This window comes from Heptranchias perlo, chromosome 26 (assembly GCF_035084215.1).
Source record: "Heptranchias perlo isolate sHepPer1 chromosome 26, sHepPer1.hap1, whole genome shotgun sequence".
In the NCBI taxonomy this organism is placed as follows: Eukaryota; Metazoa; Chordata; class Chondrichthyes; order Hexanchiformes; family Hexanchidae; genus Heptranchias; species Heptranchias perlo.
Window position 1 is genome coordinate 40,506,675 of NC_090350.1, and position 21,815 is coordinate 40,528,489.

A 21,815-nucleotide genomic window follows, 5' to 3' on the forward strand; every position below is an offset into this window, starting at 1 on the left:
TCAAATGGCGGAGCAGGCACGAGGGGCTGAATGGCCTACTCCTGTTCCTATGTTCCTATGTTCCTAATTCCGTTACTGACTATACGACTGTACTTCCATTACTGTCTATAATGACTGTACTTCCATTACTGACCATTTGACTGTACTTCCGTTACTGACTATATGACTGTATTTCCGTTACTGACTATATGACTGTACTTGCAGCCGCTAGTTATGGTCTAAGTTTATTTATGAAGAATGGCCACTTAGGCAAGGCACCAGGGAACTGCCAACCCGATGGTACTATACCCGTGCGTGAGCCAGGCTTCATAAGGGGAGGAGGGAAGAAAGTGGGAGGTGGAAATTGTGTGTGAGAGAAAACCATTTGTTTGATCATAAAGGAGGCTAAAAAGACACATCGGAACTTAAAATAACAGGGGTATATTTTGCCAAAGAATACACAGGGCTACAGCCATTATAGCACTTGACTTGGGTGTATTTCTTGCAGTTATTGGTTGAATTCTCCATAAGTTTGAAGAACGCATTGCCAATTTTAAACAAGCGTTCAGAGCATGTTACAAATGGGTTACTGTGCCGTGGGAACAGTGCTACCCATGGGAATGTTATTGCAAGCTTCTCACAAAGAGTATGAATGTGACCTGTGCAATATCCTGTAGGTAGTTGGTTAAACTACATTGCACTGTAACATTTCCTGTTGAGTAAACTTTTATGAATATGCAGCGAGCAGTTCCACAAAACATCAAGCTATGTGCAACAAGGGAAGGGATTATAAGTTGCTTTGCAGTCTAGCCATCCCGTTCAAGACTGTTGTGGACATTAATTTGGGAATAATTCAAATGCTTTCTTCAAACCAAATCAACTCAGACCCGAACATGGACTCTGATTGAAGAAGTGTTTCAGTTTGAACGTGTTACGAAGCTTTCCTTGTGGTTCTGGCAGCAACTTATGACTGTTCAACTGTAATAATCAGACCTCAAGGCAGCTTTATCGTGTGAAGGCGGCCTTCAGAGAAGAGTCAGCTATCGGAAAGGAGAGTCTGCTGCCCTTTGATGTCCATCATCAGTTGAGTATTCTCTTCTCCTCCGGCCCTACAACCCTTCGAGAACTCTGCGCTCCTCCAATTCTGGCCTCTTGCCGATTTCCGATTTGCCCCACCATTGGCAGCTGTGCCTTCGGCTGCCTGGGCCCTAAGCTCTGGAATTCCCTCCCTAAATCTCTCCGCCTCTCTACCTCTCTCTCCTCCTTTAAGGCGCTCCTTAAAAACCTACCTCTTTGACCAAGCTTTTGGTCACCCGTCCCAATATCTCCTTTTTTGGCTCAGCATCAGATTTTGTCTGATAATCGCTCTTGTGAAGCGCCTCGGGACGTTTTACTGTGTTAAAGGCGCAAGTTATTGTTCTTGTATTCAGTGCCTGCTGTTCCTCATAAACTGCATATAGCATTCAATGTTCAATTTTGTTGAATTATTTTACTGGCTATTTGCCAACTATAGCATAGACCTAAACATAGTGATGTAATTCTTAAACTCTGTAGCAGTCTTCCTGCAGCAACTCGCTGAAGCTTCTTCGACAGCACCTCCCAAATCTGTGACCTCTACCACCCAGAAGGACAAGGGCAGCAGGTGCATGGGAACAAACACCATCACTTCCAAATTCCCCTCCAAGTCACACACCATCCCGACTTGGAAATATATCGCCGTTCCTTCATCGTCGCTGGGTCAAAATCCTGGAACTCCTGATCTAATAGCACAGTGGGAGAATCTTCACCACACGGACTGCAGCGGTTCAAGGCGGCGGCTCACCACCACCTTCTCAAGGGCAATTAGGGATGGGCAATAAATGCCGGCCTCGCCAGCGACGCCCACATCCCAAGAATGAATTTTTTAAAATTTCCTGCCTTTATTGGCTTTGTTTCTTAATGATCAGAGAATCGTAAAGTCATACAGCACAGAAGGAGGCCATTCAGCCCATCGTGCTTATGCCAGCTCTTTGAAAGAGCTATCCAATTTTTCTCCTTCAAGTATTTACCCAATTCCCTTTTGAAAGTTATTGTTGAATCTGCTTCCACCGCCCTTTCAGGCAGTGAATTCCAGATCATAACAACTCGCTGCATAAAAAAATTCTCCTCATCTCCCCTCTGGTTCTTTTGTCAATTACTTTAAATCTGTATCCTCTGGTTACCGACCCTCCTGCCAGTTTAAAATTCTTTCTCCCTATGTACTCTATCAAAACCCCTCATAATGATGTATGTGATTGACTCGTTGGCCAAATAGGGCCACTAATGATGCATTCAACTACAAGTTTAATGTCAATGCGAAGCGACTCTGGCTTTGCACTGACACTAAACCTGTGTGGAGTGTAAATTGGATGTTGAGCCCCGAATTTACTCTGAAGAGAAGTGGAGTTACACTCTCCCCTCACCGGCTGCAGTTACATAGTAACGTCAGAATTGGGATAAAGTAAAATCACTTCGTACCAATGCGCCAATTATAATGTGAACGTACTCATTTTGCACGATTGTGGCCCAGGGTGACTTGCAAATTTCCATTTCTCCAGTGGGCAGCCCATGGTTTACAACATGCTGCTCCTGCTGAGACCACGACTGTCATCAGGAGCTTGCTGTACTGGCAATCATCAAGTGGGACAGTGCCAGCCCAATCCATCAGATCGACTGTTTCTCTGTCTCACCTTCAACAGGGTAATGCCTGCTGGTGGCTCAGTGGCTAAATGCACAGCCTGACATGGTGTCGAGGCACGAAACCAGGAAGATCCCAAGCTATATGCGAATCTCAGCTCCAGCTGGGGAGGAGAAAAGCCAGTCAAAGGTTTCACTCCTGACCACAGGGTTGCCAACTCTGTTTGGCTGTATCCCTGGAGGTTTCATCACATGACCTCCCACCTCCAACCACTCCGCCCGGTCAAACAGCCTCCCATTCCTACACCCCCCCCCCCAACCGGCCATCTCCGATATTTTTATAACTAATAAACAAAAGTGTTCAAAGAAAGTTAAAACAATGTACAATTCATTTAATGTCCCTATAATTTTTCTCCCGGGTATTTGCTTGCAGCCGTGTCCAGGAGATTCATCCTTAATTCCTGGAGACTCCAGGGCAATCCTGGAGGGTTGGCAACCCTACCTGACACCCCATCCAATGGCCCGGACTAGAAAGGATGCATGTGTGAATGTTTCATAAAGCTCTGCTGTAATGACCCCCCCCCTCCCCCCCCCCTTCCAGTCAAATAATTGCCATCACTTGCTGTCAATGGAGGATGGCCACGTGGGGGAAGTACCAGAGGGCAACGGACCCCATTGAATCGTAGTCCAGGAAGAGCCAGTACCTTTACTCAGGGACGGGACTGATACAAAATAGGCAACTTATGCGAATTACTAACAAAACTTTATTTACTAGAATGATTCCAGGGATGAGGGACTTTAGTTACGTGGATAGACTGGAAAAGCTGGGGTTGTTCTCCTTGGAACAGAGACGGTTGCGAGGAGATTTGACCGAGGTATTCAAAATCATGGAGGGTCTAGACAGAGTAGATCATAGAATCATAGAATCATAGAAGTTACAACATGGAAACAGGCCCTTCGGCCCAACATGTCCATGTCGCCCAGTTTATACCACTAAGCTAGTCCCAATTGCCTGCACTTGGCCCATATCCCTCGATACCCATCTTCCCCATGTAACTGTCCAAATGCTTTTTAAAAGACAAAATTGTACCCGCCTCTACTACTGCCTCTGGCAGCTCGTTCCAGACACTCACCACCCTTTGAGTGAAAAAATTGCCCCTCTGGATCCTTTTGTATCTCTCCCCTCTCACCTTAAATCTGTGCCCCCTCGTTATAGACTCCCCTACCTTTGGGAAAAGATTTTGACTATCGACCTTATCTATGCCCCTCATTATTTTATAGACTTCTATAAGATCACCCCTTAACCTCCTACTCTCCAGGGAATAAAGTCCCAGTCTGTCTAACCTCTCCCTGTAAGTCAAACCATCAAGTCCCGGTAGCATCCTAGTAAATCTTTTCTGCACTCTTTCTAGTTTAATAATATCCTTTCTATAATAGGGTGACCAGAACTGTACACAGTACTCCAAGTGTGGCCTCACCAATGCCCTGTACAACTTCAACAAGACATCCCAACTCCTGCATTCAATGTTCTGACCAATGAAACCAAGCATGCTGAATGCCTTCTTCACCACCCTATCCACCTGTGACTCCACTTTCAAGGAGCTATGAATCTGTACTCCTAGATCTCTTTGTTCTATAACTCTCCCCAACGCCCTACCATTAACGGAGTAGGTCCTGGCCCGATTCGATCTACCAAAATGCATCACCTCACATTTATCTAAATTAAACTCCATCTGCCATTCATCGGCCCACTGGCCCAATTTATCAAGATCCCGTTGCAATCCTAGATAACCTTCTTCACTGTCCACAATGCCACCAATCTTGGTGTCATCTGCAAACTTACTAACCATGCCTCCTAAATTCTCATCCAAATCATTAATATAAATAACAAATAACAGCGGACCCAGCACCGATCCCTGAGGCACACCGCTGGACACAGGCATCCAGTTTGAAAAACAACCCTCGACAACCACCCTCTGTCTTCTGTCGTCAAGCCAATTTTGTATCCAATTGGCTACCTCACCTTGGATCCCATGAGATTTAACCTTATGTAACAACCTACCATGCGGTACCTTGTCAAATGCTTTGCTGAAGTCCATGTAGACCACGTCTACTGCACAGCCCTCATCTATCTTCTTGGTTACCCCTTCAAAAAACTCAATCAAATTCGTGAGACATGATTTTCCTCTCACAAAACCATGCTGACTGTTCCTAATTAGTCCCTGCCTCTCCAAATGCCTGTAGATTCTGTCCCTCAGAATACCCTCTAACAACTTACCCACTACAGATGTCAGGCTCACTGGTCTGTAGTTCCCAGGCTTTTCCCTGCCGCCCTTCTTAAACAAAGGCACAACATTTGCTACCCTCCAATCTTCAGGCACCTCACCTGTAGCGGTGGATGATTCAAATATCTCTGCTAGGGGACCCGCAATTTCCTCCCTAACCTCCCATAACGTCCTGGGATACATTTCATCAGGTCCCGGAGATTTATCTACCTTGATGCGCGTTAAGACTTCCAGCACCTCCCTCTCTGTAATATGTACACTCCTCAAGACATCACTATTTATTTCCCCAAGTTCCCTAACATCCATGCCTTTCTCAACCGTAGAGAGAAACTGTTCCCATTGGCGGAAGGGTCAAGAACCAGCAGGCATAGATTTAAGGTGATTGGCAAAAGAACCAAAGGTGACATGAGGAAAAACTTTTTTTACACAGCGAGTGGTTAGGATCTGGAATGCATTGCCCGAGGGGGTGGTGGAGGCAGATTCAATCGTGGCCATCAAAAGGGAACAGGATAAGTACTTGAAAGTAAAAAATTCGCAGGGCCACGGGGATAGGGCGGGTGAGTGGGACTAGCTGGATTGCTCTTGCATAGAGCCGGCGCAGACTCGATGGGCCGAATGGCCTCCTTCCGTGCTGTAACCTTTCTATGATTCTACCCAGAGGGTCGAGATCCAGAGGACACAGATTTAAGGTGATTGGCAAAAGAACAAAAGGTGACATGAGGAAAAACTTTTTCACGCAGCGAGTGGTTATGATCTGGAATGCGCTGCCTGAAAGGGCGGTGGAAGCAGATTCAGTCGTGGCTTTCAAAAAGGAATTGGATAAATACATGAAGGGAAAAAATTTGCAGGGCTATGGGGAAAGAGCGGGAGAATGGGACTAACTGGATTGCTCTTACAAAGAGCCAGCACGGGTTCGATGGGCCGAATGGCCTCCTTCTGTGCTGTAACCATTCGATGGTTCTATGAACCGGAGAAGTGTGTATAATGCTGCAGCTCTGGGATGCTCATTAAACTCGACAATTTGGGTTATTATCGCTACTTTGGTGCCAAGAGTAGCCTACCACTGTCCACAAGGTAGAAAACCTCTTTTATCTTGTCTTTCCCAGGCTATGGCGTCTGACCGAGCACAGATCAGAAGACGGTTGTCACGCATGGACAGTGCTTCCAGGTCCCCTCGCTTGTGCTGGAGAGGCCCAAACACCTGCTGCTTCTGCACCTGGTACAGAAGTGAAATTGTAATAGAAATACTTTTTCGTAAAAGTCAGGAGATGAATTACGTGTGCCAGATGTTAAAAGAGCCCCTCGGTCCCGCTCCAGAGACTTGAGCACAAATTCCAGGCCGACACTCCCAGTGCCAGTCCTGAGGGAGCGCTGCACTGTCGGAGGTGCCGTCTTTTTGGATGAGACCTTAAAACCTCTCAGGTGGATGTAAAAGATCCCATGGCCACTATTCGAAGAAGGGCGGGAGAGTTTTCCCCGGTGTCCTGGCCAATATTTATCCCTCAACCAACACCTAAAACAGATGATCTGGTCTTTATCATTTTGCTGTTTGTGGGAGTTTGCTGTGCACAAATTGGCTGCCTCATTTCCTACATTCCAACAGTGATGACCCTTCAAAAGGTACTTCATTGGTTGTGAAGCTCTTTGGGACGTCCTGAGGTCATGAAAGGTACTACATAAATGCAAGTTTTTTGTTTCTTCCTTATGAGAGCTGCCCAATGGGCTAGTGGTAAAAAGGCACGGAGGCGTCCGGGGTAGAAGGCCCCAGGTTTGATGCCTGGTCTGTGCTGAGGTACTTGATTCAGCCAAGGCTGCAGTTGTTTTGCTACAAGTGTCCTCAGCATTCCTGGGCTGGGGTTGGGTGGCGGGGGGAAATCAGCCAGGGTTCCTGCACCTGATCCCTGTCCAATAACCCCTCCTGGAAAGTGTAAACATATCAACATCAGGTGAAGACGGGATTGGGTTTGGACGTGATCCCTCCCACCTCGCTACGATAAAGTAGCCCCTTGGCACTCGTTACCTATACTCACACATGGTTAATTTGTTTATGTAGAATGACCTATACCCAGAGCATATGGTGTCTGTGGAACCATACCCCATTGTGAGTCAGCACCTTCAAGAAACACTACCTGGTATTTTCCTCTGTGCATTAGTGTTAACGGATCTGTTAATACCTTGGAAGCACATTTATAGAAAGTATTGCACAAGGGAAAATATTGGGGTCTATGTGATAGAGTCCCTCTATGCTGGCAGACCAAGAACAAGAAACATACAGAAATCCACACGTTTTTATACAGATGAATAGGGGTTGGAACATACTTAACGAGGGTCAACACCAATCATAAGCCAGACATAGGTTGCCATGCGAGGTTACATTATTGCCAGCCAATCATAAATCGTCCATGTGCTGATCATGCTGCTGTTAGACATCAAAGGGGATACTTCCTCTCCTTCCAACTTGGAATGTTCTTCCCTGTTCCTTCTGTTCCTTATCTCCCAACCTGGAATGTCTTTCAACTTTGGCTAAGCTCGTTACCTATATTGATCTTCCATAAACATGGAGACATTCAGACCAGTCCTTGAATCACATCAAAGACTCTACATTGATAAGACAATGCAAACCTGCTGACTACGCAAACATATGGCCCAGCAGGAGGCCAGGCCACCTGTACCAATCTCAGTTACTAACTAATTAACCCTTTCCAACCATTTTGCATTCTGCTTCTTTGCCACGTAGGCATTTTAATATTTTACCGAAAACTGACCACGTAGGGATTCTCATATGTACCTCGGGGATGGTGGAATGTGGAGGTGAAAAACAAGTGCAAGGAGTTTTCTCAATTGAGTCTGCCAAGTAGTTTGTGTAGAAAGCTGTGCCCCGTTACCATCTTTTTTGAACGTCACAGCCAGCTGAACATGGCACTGTTTCATGAGTAGCAGGTATTGGCTCAAGTTTGGTAAAGTGACCCTTTATAACCAAAGAGAGGAAAAAAACAACATCAAACAAGCCAACCACCAATGAGATCTCTGCGCTCCTCCAATTCTGACCTCTTGCGCATCCCTGATTTTCATCGCTCCACCAATGGCGGCCGTGTCTTCAACCATCTAGGCCCTAAGCTGTGGAACTGCCTCTCTAATCCCATCCACCCTTCCACTTCTCTCTCCTCCTTTGAGACGCTCCTTAAACCTTACCTCTTAGACCAAGCTTTTGGTCACCTGTCCTAATATCTCCTTATGAGGTTCGGTGTCAAATTTTGTTTGATAATCGCTCCTGTGGAGCACCTTGGGATGTTTCACTATGTTAAATGCAAGTTGTTATTGTTGTTGAATAAGGAAATGACTGAGTAAGATAGCGAGAGGGTGGGAAATATGCTTGTGTATCAAGTTGACATTATGCTCAGTAAAATAAACCTCCACATTACTTTCCAGCCTAACCGTCAGGAACGAGGATAACGATGATTGCAGCAGAAGGGCATCCACCATTTCCATGCTGGAAAGTCTTCAGAAACATGAAGAGAGGTGAACTAATTGCTCCTGAGACTGTGATCTCTTTTCAATTTGAACATAATCTTTGATCCTTTTAAATATTGTTGCATATTTCATCAAGTGTTGGTTTGACTCAGTTGGTAGCACTCTTGCCACCAAGTCAGTATCACGACCCGCTCCAGGACTTCAGCACATAATGCAACTTCAGTGCAGTGCTGAGGGAGTGCTGCACTGTCGGAGGTGCCGTCTTTTGGATGAGACCTTAAACCCTCTCAGGTGGATGTACCAGCCATGATCTTATTGAATGGCGGAGCAGGCTCGAGGGGCCGATTGGTCAACTCCTGCTCCTATTTCTTATGTAAATGATCCCATGGCCGCTATTCGAAGAAGGGCGGGAGAGTTCTCCCCGGTGTCCTGGCCAATATTTATCCCTCAACCAACACCTAAAACAGATGATCTGGTCTTTATCATATTGCTGTTTGTGCGAGTTTGCTGTGCACAAATTGGCTGCCTCATTTCCTACATTCCAACAGTGATGACCCTTCAAAAGGTACTTCATTGGTTGTGAAGCTCTTTGGGACGTCCTGAGGTCATGAAAGGTACTACATAAATGCAAGTTTTTTGTTTCTTCCTTATGAGAGCTGCCCAATGGGCTAGTGGTAAAAAGGCACGGAGGCGTCCGGGGTAGAAGGCCCCAGGTTTGATGCCTGGTCTGTGCTGAGGTACTTGATTCAGCCAAGGCTGCAGTTGTTTTGCTACAAGTGTCCTCAGCATTCCTGGGCTGGGGTTGGGGGCAGGTGGAAATCAGCCAGGGTTCCTGCACCTGATCCCTGTCCAATAACCCCTCCTGGAAAGTGTAAACATATCAACATCAGGTGAAGACAGGATTGGGTTTGGCTGTGATCCCTCCCACCTCGCTACGATAAAGTAGCCCCTTGGCACTCGTTACCTATACTCACACATGGTTAATTTGTTTATGTAGAGTGACCTAAACCCAGAGCATATGGTGTCTGTGGAACCATACCCCATTGTGAGTCAGCACCTTCAAGAAACACTACCTGGTATTTTCCTCTGTGCATTAGTGTTAACGGATCTGTTAATACCTTGGAAGCACATTTATTGAAAGTATTGCACAAGGGAAAATATTGGGGTCTATGTACCTCGGGGATGGTGGAATGTGGAGGTGAGAAACAAGTGCAAGGAGTTTTCTCAATCGAGTCTGCCAAGTAGTTTGTGTAGAAAGCTGTGCCCCGTTACCATCTTTTTTGAATGTCACAGCCAGCTGAACATGGCACTGTTCCATGAGTAGCAGGTATTGGCTCAAGTTTGGTAAAGTGACTCTTTATAACCTATAGAGGAAAAAAAAAACCTCAAACAAGCCAACCACCAATGAGATCTCTGGGCTCCTCCAATTCTGACCTCTTGCGCATTCCCGATTTTCATCGCTCCACCATTGGCGGCCGTGTCTTCAACCGTCTCGGCCCTAAGCTTTGGAACTGCCTCTCTAATCCCATCCACCCTTCCACTTCTCTCTCCTCCTTTGAGACGCTCGTTAAACCTTACCTCTTAGACCAAGCTTTTGGTCACCTGTCCTAATATCTCCTTATGAGGTTCGATGTCAAATTTTGTTTGATAATCGCTCCTGTGGAGCACCTTGGGATGTTTCACTATGTTAAATGCAAGTTGTTATTGTTGTTGAATAAGGAAATGACTGAGTAAGATAGCGAGAGGGTGGGAAATATGCTTGTGTATCAAGTTGACATTATGCTCAGTAAAATAAACCTCCACATTACTTTCCAGCCTAACCGTCAGGAACGAGGATAACGATGATTGCAGCAGAAGGGCATCCACCATTTCCATGCTGGAAAGTCTTCAGAAACATGAAGAGAGGTGAACTAATTGCTCCTGAGACTGTGATCTCTTTTCAATTTGAACATAATCTTTGATCCTTTTAAATATTGCTGCATATTTCATCAAGTGTTGGTTTGACTCAGTTGGTAGCACTCTTGCCACCAAGTCAGTATCACGACCCGCTCCAGGACTTCAGCACATAATGCAACTTCAGTGCAGTGCTGAGGGAGTGCTGCACTGTCGGAGGTGCCGTCTTTTGGATGAGACCTTAAACCCTCTCAAGTGGATGTACCAGCCATGATCTTATTGAATGGCGGAGCAGGCTCGAGGGGCCGATTGGTCAACTCCTGCTCCTATTTCTTATGTAAATGATCCCATGGCCGCTATTCGAAGAAGGGCGGGAGAGTTCTCCCCGGTGTCCTGGCCAATATTTATCCCTCAACCAACACCTAAAACAGATGATCTGGTCTTTATCATATTGCTGTTTGTGGGAGTTTGCTGTGCACAAATTGGCTGCCTCATTTCCTACATTCCAACAGTGATGACCCTTCAAAAGGTACTTCATTGGTTGTGAAGCTCTTTGGGACGTCCTGAGGTCATGAAAGGTACTACATAAATGCAAGTTTTTTGTTTCTTCCTCATGAGAGCTGCCCAATGGGCTAGTGGTAAAAAGGCACGGAGGCGTCCGGGGTAGAAGGCCCCAGGTTTGATGCCTGGTCTGTGCTGAGGTACTTGATTCAGCCAAGGCTGCAGTTGGTTTGCTACAATTGTCCTCAGCATTCCTGGGCTGGGGTTGGGTGGCGGGGGGAAATCAGCCAGGGTTCCTGCACCTGATCCCTGTCCAATAACCCCTCCTGGAAAGTGTAAACATATCAACATCAGGTGAAGAAGGGATTGGGTTTGGACGTGATCCCTCCCACCTCGCTACGATAAAGTAGCCCCTTGGCACTCGTTACCTATACTCACACATGGTTAATTTGTTTATGTAGAGTGACCTATACCCAGAGCATATGGTGTCTGTGGAACCATACCCCATTGTGAGTCGGCACCTTCAAGAAACACTACCTGGTATTTTCCTCTGCATTAGTGTTAACGGATCTGTTAATACCTTGGAAGCACATTTATAGAAAGTATTGCACAAGGGAAAATATTGGGGTCTATGTACCTCGGGGATGGTGGAATGTGGAGGTGAGAAACAAGTGCACGGAGTTTTCTCAATCATTGACCAGAAACTTAACTGGACCAACCATATAAATACTGTGGCTACTAGAGCAGGTCAGAGGCTGGGTATTCTGCGGCGAGTGACTCACCTCCTGACTCCCCAAAGCCTTTCCACCATCTACAAGGCACAAGTCAGGAGTGTGATGGAATACTCTCCACTTGCCTGGATGAGTGCAGCTCCAACAAAACTCAAGAAACTCGACACCATCCAAGATAAAGCAGCCCGCTTGATTGGCACCCCATCCACCACCCTAAACATTCATTCCCTTCACCACCGGCGCACTGTGGCTGCAGTGTGCACCATCCACAGGATGCACTGCAGCAACTCGCCAAGGCTTCTTCGACAGCACCTCCCAAACCCGCAACCTCTACCACCTAGAAGGACAAGAGCAGCAGGCACATGGGAACAACACCACCTGCACGTTCCCTTCCAAGTCACACACCATCCCGACTTGGAAATATTTCGCCGTTCTTTCATTGTCGCTGGGTCAAAATCCTGGAACTCCCTTCCTAACAGCACTGTGGGAGAACCGTCACCACACGGACTGCAGTGGTTCAAGAAGGCGGCTCACCACCACCTTCTCAAGGGCAATTAGGGATGGGCAATAAAAGCTGGCCTCGCCAGCGACGCCCACATCCTGTGAACGAATAATTTTTTTTTTAAATCGAGTCTGCCAAGTAGTTTGTGTAGAAAGCTGTGCCCCGTTACCATCGTTTTTGAACGTCACAGCCAGCTGAACATGGCACCGTTTCATGACTAGCAGGTACTGGTTCAAGTTTGGTAAAGTGACTCTTTATAACCTATAGAGGAAAGAAACAACATCAAACAAGTCAACCACCAATGAGATCTCTGCGCTCCTCCAATTCTGACCTCTTGCGCATCCCTGATTTTCATCGCTCCACCAATGGCGGCCGTGTCTTCAACCGTCTCGGCCCTAAGCTGTGGAACTGCCTCTCTAATCCCATCCACCCTTCCACTTCTCTCTCATCCTTTAGACTGCTCCTTAAACCTTACCTCTTAGACCAAGCTTTTGGTCACCTGTCCTAATATCTCCTTATGTGGTTCGGTGTCAAATTTTGTCTGATAATCGCTCCTGTGGAGCACCTTGGGATGTTTCACTATGTTAAATGCAAGTTGTTATTGTTGTTGAATAAGGAAATGACTGAGTAAGATAGCAAGAGGGTGGGAAATATGCTTGTGTATCAAGTTGACATTATGCTCAGTAAAATAAACCTCCACATTACTTTCCAGCCTAACCGTCAGGAACGAGGATAACGATGATTGCAGCAGAAGGGCATCCACCATTTCCATGCTGGAAAGTCTTCAGAAACATGAAGAGAGGTGAACTAATTGCTCCTGAGGCTGTGATCTCTTTTCAATTTGAACATAATCTTTGATCCTTTTAAATATTGCTGCATATTTCATCAAGTGTTGGTTTGACTCAGTTGGTAGCACTCTTGCCACCAAGTCAGTATCACGACCCGCTCCAGGACTTCAGCACATAATCTAACTTCAGTGCAGTGCTGAGGGAGTGCTGCACTGTCGGAGGTGCCGTCCTTGGAGGAGATTACATAGAATTACATAGATTGTAGAGCAGAGAAACAGGCCATTCGGCCCAACAGCTCCATGCCGGTGTTTATGCTCCACACAAGCCTCCTCCCAGCCTTCTTCATCTAACCCTTTCAACATATCCTTCTATTCGTTTCTCCATCATGTGTTTATCTAGCTTCCTCTTAAATGCATCTCTGCTATTCGCCTCAACTACTCCTCGTGGTAGCGAATTCCATATGCTCACCACTCTCTGGGTAAAGAAGTTTCTCCTGAATTCCTTATTGAATTTATTAGTGACTATCTTATATTTATGCCTCCCTAGTTCTGGTCTCCCCTGTAAGTGAAAACATCTTCTCTACGTCTACCCTATCAAACCCTTTCATAATCTTAAAAGATCTCTATCAGGTCACCACTCAGTCTTCTCTTTTCTAGAGAAAAGAGCCCCAGCCTGTTCAGTCTTTCCTGATAGATGCAACCATTCAGTTCTGGTATCATCCTTGTAAATCTTTTTTGCACCTTCTCCAGTGCCTCTGTAGTCTTTTTATAATATGGAGACCAGAACTGTGCACAATACTCCAAGTGTGGTCTAACCAAGGTTCCATACAAGTTTAACTTAACTTCCCTGCTTTTCAATTCTATGTGAGATGTGAAACTAAAACCCCACAAGTAGATGTGAAAGACACTACTGGAAGATGGGTAGACAATTCTCCTGGTGTCCTGGCTGCCCTTCCTCCCTCGACTAACACTGATATCAGATAAAGGTGTTGCTTGTTGGCAGAATCAGTCTGCTATAAACTCTATTGCTGAAGTATAAATACATTACCTGCCATCGTCAAGAGGCACCTTTAGTACTCAAAATACGAGGATTTCCAGGCAAGCTGCATATAGTACAAAATGGCATCCGGTCTACATAATAGACGGGACTGTTAGAAGCATCACTTGCTACACGGGAGCAGGACTATCTTCCACTGCCGCAGAGAAGGTTAACGGGAGGAGGTTTTTGAATATTTTGAAAGGGTAAATAGTACAAGGTTGTTCCCAGTCATTGGCAGATGGGTGATGAGAGGGCACAGACTCAGGATTGACACCAGAACGAAGGAGGAAGTTGGAAGAATTTTTCCACAGAGAGTTCGTAGAGCATGGAATGTTTTTCCATGAATTGCCATTGACAGTGGCCCCTATTGAGTCATTTAAAAGGGAATTGGATGAATATTTGAAAAGGTAGAATATAAAGGGAACTAGGGAAAGGGTGTGGAAGTGGGATTTGTGCTAATGGGGTAGAGATTGGAGCATGTCGCACCCATTTTTGCCCCGTGAAACGAGCGCGAGGGCCAATTTCTGGAACCCACGTCCTGCACCCCAAGGACACCTGATAATGGGCTGGGCCATTTTTCAGGTGTAAATATATGTAAATGAGGGGCCTAACACCTGTTTTAGGCCCTATTGCAGAAATTGGAATGCACCGAGCGTAAATAGTTGACAGAGAAGGAGTGGGAACAGTGAGCACGCGCTGCTATTTTGAACGCTTTTTGGCCCAGATAACAGTGACTGCACTGATGAGGCAAGTCGCTGTTTGTAAATAGAGCTTTGGGACAAACCAAGGATGTGAAAAGGTGCGACATAAATCAAGTTTCTTTTCACCTTTGTCCAAATTTCACCCCTCTTGCAGCACATTTAAAATCTTTAAAAGTGTGAACAAGCTGATAAAGCTGTTTTTAAAACAACAGCGTAGAGGAATCTAGGTTTTATAAATAGGGACAGAGAGTACAAAAGCAAAGAGTTAACTTAGTTCGAAGATTCCGTCCAATTTTGGATGCCCTACTTTAGGAAGGATGCCAAGGCCATGGAGTGGGTGCAGAAGAGATTTACCAAGATGATTCCAAGGATGAGAGGCTTTAGTTATGAGGAGAGACTAGAGAAACTGAGGCTTGTTTTATTGGAACAAAGGATGTTAAGAGGAGATAACTAAGGAGGTGGTCAACATTTTGAGGGGCTTTGATGAGGTAAATCAGGAAAAGTTATTCTAACAAGTCAGTGAGAGGGTAACTAGAGGGCATCAATTTATGATGATCACCAAAAGCAACAAGGGAGAGGTGAGGAGATGTTTACGCACAGGGTTGGCAGGACATGGAAAGCCCTATCCGAAACAGTGGTGGAAGCAGACTCCAAAATAGATTTTAAAGAGGAAATGGATAAATATTTGAAAAAGAAAAATGTTTAAAGTTTACAGGTAAAGGGCAGGGGGATGAGACTTTCAGAGAGCCAGCACAGGCACGATGGGCCAAACTGGCCTCATAGAGCCATAGAGTCATAGAGTCATAGAGTTATACAGCACGGATAGAGGCCCTTCGGCCCATCGTGTCCACGCCGGCCATCAAGCCCTGTCTACTCTAATCCCATATTCCAGCATTTGGTCCGTAGCCTTGTATGCTATGGCATTTCAAGTGCTCATCCAAATGCTTCTTGAATGTTGTGAGGGTTCCTGCCCCCACAACCCTCTCAGGCAGTGAGTTCCAGACTCCAACCACCCTCTGGGTGAAAAAGTTCTTTCTCAAATCCCCTCTAAACCTCCCGCCTTTTACCTTGAATCTATGTCCCCTTGTTATAGAACCCTCAACGAAGGGAAAAAGCTCCTTAGTATCCATCCTATCTGTGCCCCTCATAATTTTGTACACCTCAATCATGTCCCCCCTCAGCCTCCTCTGCTCCAAGGAAAACAAACCCAATCTTCCCAGTCTCTCTTCATAGCTGAAGCGCTCCAGCCCTGGTAACATCCTGGTGAATCTCCTCTGCACCCTCTCCTTCTGTGCTATAACATTCTATGATTCTACCTGCTCAGGGGTAGCTCCTAAATCACGGAGACATGTCAACTTCACGACAGATTTAGGTGCTGTGTGGCATACACGGTTCACCAGCACGTAGAGAAGATGTTTCCACTTGTGGGGGAGACCAAAACCAGGGACCATAAATATAAGATAGTCCTTAATAAATTCAATAGGGAATTCAGGAGAAACTTCTTTACTCAGAGTTGTGGTTAGAATGGGGAACTCGCTAGTTGAGGTGAATAGCATAGGTGCATTTAAGGGGAAGCTGGATAAACTCTCGGGGGTGAAAGAAATAGAAGGATATGTTGATAGGATTAGATGAAGTAAAGTGGGAGGAGGCTCATGTGGAGCATAAACACCTGTGGAGCTGAAGGGCCTGTTTCTGTGCTGTGCATTCTATGTAAACACAAATAGCCTTCAGATACTTCACCCCCAACTGTCCATTCTTCATGGATGAGCCCAGATAGCAAGTGGCACTTGAATATTCAACAGTGGAAGAGCATCCATAGCTAAGCTCATCACATGCACTTTCCAGCAAAGGTCACTGGATTGAGATCATGAGCAGGAAACCCTTGTGATTTTTTTCCTCTCTCCCTTAGCCCACAGGTACTGAAGCCAATTTTAAGGCTCTGACTGTAAAGGTAATCCAGAGGTCAAACCTGTCTGCTTCCTGGTCTGTAAGGCCCAGCTTCACACTGGCCAGTACTTTTGTCTACCAAACATGAGTGAACTTGCTATTTATTAAGTTTAGAATAAAATGAAAGGATTTGCATTCATAGAGAACCTTTCCCAATGTGCTTTACTGCCAATAAAGTACTTTTTGAAGTGTAGTCACTGTTGTGATGTAGGTAACGCAGCAGCCAATGTGTGCACAGCAATGTGATAATGACCAGATCATCAATTTATCAGCTGTTGGTTGAGGGATAAATTTTATCCAGGACACCAGGAGAACTCATTGGCTCTTCTTCGAAATAGTGCCATGGGATTTTTTATGTTCACCTGAGAGGGCAGCCGGGGCCTTGGTTTAATGTCTCATCCGAAAGACGGCAGCTCCGACAGTGCAGTGCTCCTCCATACTGCACTGGAGTGTCAGCCTGGATTTATCAGTGACGATCTTATATTCATGGCCATTTAGTACCATTCTCCAAGTCCTTTCCCCATTCAGCCCCTCACAGCTCTCTGAAAGAGCTATTCTTAGTGCCATCCCCTTACCCTTTCCCAATACCCTTGTAATTTTATCTTTTTTCCCCAAATATTTATCCATTTCCCTTTTAAACGCTATTATGGATTCTGCTCCCACCACCGTCTCTGGTAGGAATTCCATGTCCCACCAACTGTTTGTGTCAAAAAATTCTCCCAACTTCTTCTGTTGTTCTTTTGGTGATGATCTGAAGTGTATTCTCTCTAGTTACTGAGTCACTGACCAGTGGAAAGAGTTTTTTCCCCAATTAAGCTTATCAAATTCCTTTCCAATTTTGAACACCATTTTTTCTCTCAAAGTTTATTTAATTGCCTCTTGAGCCTAATACGCCATTTGCTTCAATGACCATCCTAAGTCATGTATTCCTAAACTATTACCTTTTTGTGGGGGGTGGAGAATTAAAGTTCCACCAGATTTCCCTTCTTACTCACGGAAAATGCTGGAAACACTCAGCAGGTCGGGGGGTATCTGCGGGGAGAGGAAGGTAGGTTTAACGTTTCACAGGGTCCTGACAAAAAGGTCATCGGCTGGAAACGTTAGCCCTAAATCTCTCTCTCCCCACAGATACTGCCTGACCTGCTGAGAGTTTCCAGCATTATGTCTTTATATCAGATTTTGCTTTTCAATTCCTTCTCACTCCTGGCTTCCCAATTTTTGACTCACATCCCAAAGCATTTGAATTCTTTGCCGGCCTAAACATTATTGCTGGATAAATGATGCCACTTCCCTTTTCACAAGACTGAGAACTTTTCTTTACCAAGAAGAGAACAAACCAGCCCAACTTCCCTCACTTAGCCCCTGTAACTGAGACATTCCTGATAGCTGGAATCTCCCCTTTTGATTCACAGAGGGAGTCTGAGCCTGGAAGAAGTCACTGCCTGGTCCCAGTCCTTCCACCAGCTCCTGAAAAATCCGACCGGAAGGAACATTTTAATGGAATTCTTGCAGAGCGAGCACAGCGACGAAAACATTCTCTTCTGGCTTGCTTGTGAGGAACTCAAGCGGGAAGATCACATAGCTAACATTGCGGAAATAGCAAAATCTATATACCTGGACTATATCTCAATACTGTCTCCAAAGGAGGTGAGTGATGTGTGTGAACTGGTGGCTGAATGCACCGGGGAGGACACAAATAAAAGAAAGAACTTGCATTTATATAGTGCCTTTCATGACCTCAGAACGTCCCAAAGCACCCTACAACCAATGAAGCACTTTTTCAATTGTAGTCACTGGTGTACTGCAAGAAACACGGCAGCCAATTTGCGCACAGCAAGGTCCCACAAACAGCAATATCATAAATAATCAGATAATCTGGTTTTTAAGGTGTTGGTTGAGGGATAAATATTGGCCAAGACACCGGGGAGAACTCACCTGCTCTTCAAAATAATATCGTGGGATCTTTTATGTCCACCTGAGAGGGCAGATGGAGCCTCAGTTTAAAGTCATCTGAAAGAGGGCACCTCCGACAATGCAGCACTCTCTCAGTACTGCACTGGTGTGTCAGCCTCGATTATGTGCCAAACTCTTTGGAGTGGGGCTTGAACCCATGATCTTCTGATTCAGAGGCAAGAATGCTATCACCGAGCCTCAGCTGACACGTGGTTATCCCTCCCTCCCTCCCTCCCTCCCTCCCTCCCGTTTTTTTCCAAATTTGCTCCCCTTCTGTACTGAAGGAGCTAACTCTTGCTGGGGCACAATTCCATCGGTGCTTTTGCCTGCTAGTACCTCACCTGAGTGCCCATTCTTCATGTTTGAGTCTAGACAGTGAATATTAAGAGGCTAACTTTAGCATGGCTGCCTCACAGCAAGCTCGCACGCCGTCTTTCCCAATGTCCACACGGGGGGCATGCTCCAGTAGGTGTCACTGGGTAGCAACCAGGAGAGGGAACCCAGGCATTTCACCAGAATGATGCTGGGGCTAAAAGGGTTAAATTAGGAGGCCAGGTTGCACAGTCTGGGCTTGTATTCCCTCGAGTATGGAATATTAAGGGGTGACCTAATTGAGGTGTTTAAGATGATTGAAGGATTTGGTAGGGTAGATAGGGAGAAACTATTTCCTCTGATGGGGGGGGGGGGGGAGTCCAGAACAAGGGGGCATAACCTTAAAATTAGAGCCAGGCCGTTCAGGGGTGATGTCAGGAAGCGTTTCTTCACACAAAGGGGAGTGGAAATCTGGAAAACTCTCCCCCTAAAAGCTGTTGAGGCTGGGGGTCAATTGAAAATTTCAAAACTGAGATTGATAGATTTTTGTTGGGTGAGGGTATTAAGGGTTAGGAAACCAAGGCGGGTAAATGGAGTTAAGATACAGATCAGCCATGATCTAATTGAATGGTGAAACAGGCTCCAGGGGCTGAATGGCTTATTCCTGTTCCTACATTCCAGTGCTGAAGCCAATTGTAGTGCCCCTACTATCATTCCCTACAAGGGTCTCTTAATCCATCCCAGCCCTGGGATTTTCTGTATGCTCACTTGTGCACTCCCTTTATGCCTGGGGTCTTTAAGCCTAGGCACAGAGATCGGCCATGTAGTATGCTTTCCTGGGGTCAGGTTGGGAGCAGTTCTCAGGTCTAAAGTCATGGTCCCCATTGTTGACATTAATACTTTGAACATTAAGTATTAGTGGGGTAAATACACAGCCTAGTGTGGCACTTACCCCAGCTGATCTCGGGAAAGGCAGTGGTAAAGGGGGCTTCAATTCATCTCAGTGCCTTTGTGAAAGGGAGGGGGAAGGGTAATCAGCCAAGAGATCTACTGGAAAGTGCATGTGTGAGGTGTTCCCGGACAGGGAGCCAACGTAGGTCAGCGAGCACAGGGGTGATGGGTGAACGGGACTTGGTGCGAGTTAGGATACGGGCAGCAGAGTTTTGGATGAGCTCAAGTGAAGTGCTTTAGGATGTCCTGAGAGCGTGAAAGACGCAAGGATCTTTCATTCTTCATTCCCTGCTCCAGCAGCTTCAGAACTTAAGCAAGACTTGGTGCGAGTTAGGATACGGGCAGCAGAGTTTTGGATGAGCTCAAGTGAAGTGCTTTAGGATGTCCTGAGAGCATGAAAGACGCAAGGATCTTTCATTCTTCATTCCCTGCTCCAGCAGCTTCAGAACTTAAGCAAGACTGTGGCTCCGGCCTTGTTAATAACCTGACCTTTGCCGTAAGTTCTGACTGCCTGGCACCCTCAACAACAGAAATCAGTCCCTGTAAAAAGAGAAAGGTGCACATTCACCTACTGGGGAAGGCTTCTCTCCTGCAGCAGATCCAATTATCAGGTTGCTTCATAAATTTCACTTCAAGAGTTAAGGCTACATAATACTACTTACAAGCCTCAACCACTCAAACATCTCCAACTGCCCATTGACTGGGACCTTTTGGTAGTAACATTTCCTTCCCTGGGAAGTATTGTGTGGTGCACCTCCCAGTTACTGCAACTGAGCATGCTCAATTGTACTGCTTAAAACAACAGGGGTGTCCCAAGAATGAACATAAGTTGGTGACAATTATAAAAGGGAAATCAGAGTGTATTAAATTCATACATTGTTTCAAAATTAACAGTAATGATTGGGAATGGGGGGGGGGGTGAACTGTTTAGAGACCCATTTTGTGAGGCTTAATGATCTTTTAAAAGGAGTCTGTGATAGCACCACCCCCTCTTTAAAGGGGGTCTCTGTGGGCAATACCCCGTCTTTAAATAGGAAGATAGTGCCAATGTAAAAACTCATGTCTTCATTTCTTTTTCTAGGTCAGCATCGATGCCAGTGTGCGAGAGACAATCGACAAAAATATGGCAATGCCAACAGCAGACATGTTTGACGAAGCACAGGTGCAGATCTACGTTTTGATGCAAAGGGACTCCTACCCAAGGTTCTTGAATTCACCGATATACAAATCACTTCTCCAAAACATAACTGCCTCAGCCAATGCCCTGGACTCTCAACTGTGACAATCACTCCAGCACTGTGCCAAACACCAAAAACTGAGGTGACACAAGACTTCTCAACAAAGGACTATGAAGGATCAAACTCTCAGGCCTCATGCGGGGGATCCTTCTCACACTTGGGCGCTGGGCCCCTTTTTGCTCTTCTTGCCAGGGTGACCACCACTTGCCTTACTGGTATAACGTAGACAAGCACTATGCTGTGTCCTGTGAAGTATCAGGAACCCTCCGTGACCTATAGGTCGACCAATAGATGGAACGTTAGGAGATTGGAGGCTCTGACACCTCACATAATCCCGCAAAATTTCAACCAGTATATTCGCATTCCCATGATGTGCGGGTCCAATCCGGGATTAGAAAAGTTGAGTCTTGCTGAAAGATACCACCCAAGACATTAACCCATCTTGCGCTTTCAGATACTCTTTCACTCGCTGTGCACTTTCAATCTTTTAATTTCAGGTTTACAGTTTCATGGTTTTACTCTTCCTCTGATGCCCTGCAAAGGATCCTGAATATTTACAAATGGACAGTAAGTTTTCTGATGGCTAAATGGTTAAAAAAAAAAAATCAGTGTCTTAATAAACCATTTTGTAGAAATGGTCAAAGACGAGTCTTGTTTGGAGATAATCGATGATTTGAACTCATCCTGCCAGCTCTCTTTATAGTTCAGGCTATTTTTGCACAACCTTAGGCCTCGAATTTGGTATAATTGGAGCCCCACTCCAGGGACTTGAGCACATAATCTAGGCTGACACTTCCGTGCAGTACATGAGGGAGTGCTGCACTGTCGGAGAGCCATCTTTCGGCTGAGACGTTAAACCGTGGACATAAA

At 45.7% G+C, this 21,815-nt stretch overlaps 1 protein-coding gene across 1 annotated transcript; it reads left to right on the forward strand.

Annotated features, from left to right (window-relative positions):
* The first annotated feature begins 737 nt into the window (after positions 1–737).
* Positions 738–21,551, forward strand: LOC137342871 (regulator of G-protein signaling rgs-2-like). Its single transcript, XM_068007046.1, has 7 exons — positions 738–1,062; positions 6,026–6,138; positions 8,349–8,438; positions 10,206–10,295; positions 12,730–12,819; positions 17,904–18,138; positions 20,789–21,551. The coding sequence occupies exons 2-7, from the start codon at positions 6,029–6,031 to the stop codon at positions 20,987–20,989; spliced, it is 816 nt and encodes a 271-aa protein (XP_067863147.1). The 5' UTR covers positions 738–1,062; positions 6,026–6,028; the 3' UTR covers positions 20,990–21,551.
* Positions 21,552–21,815: the final 264 nt, after the last annotated feature.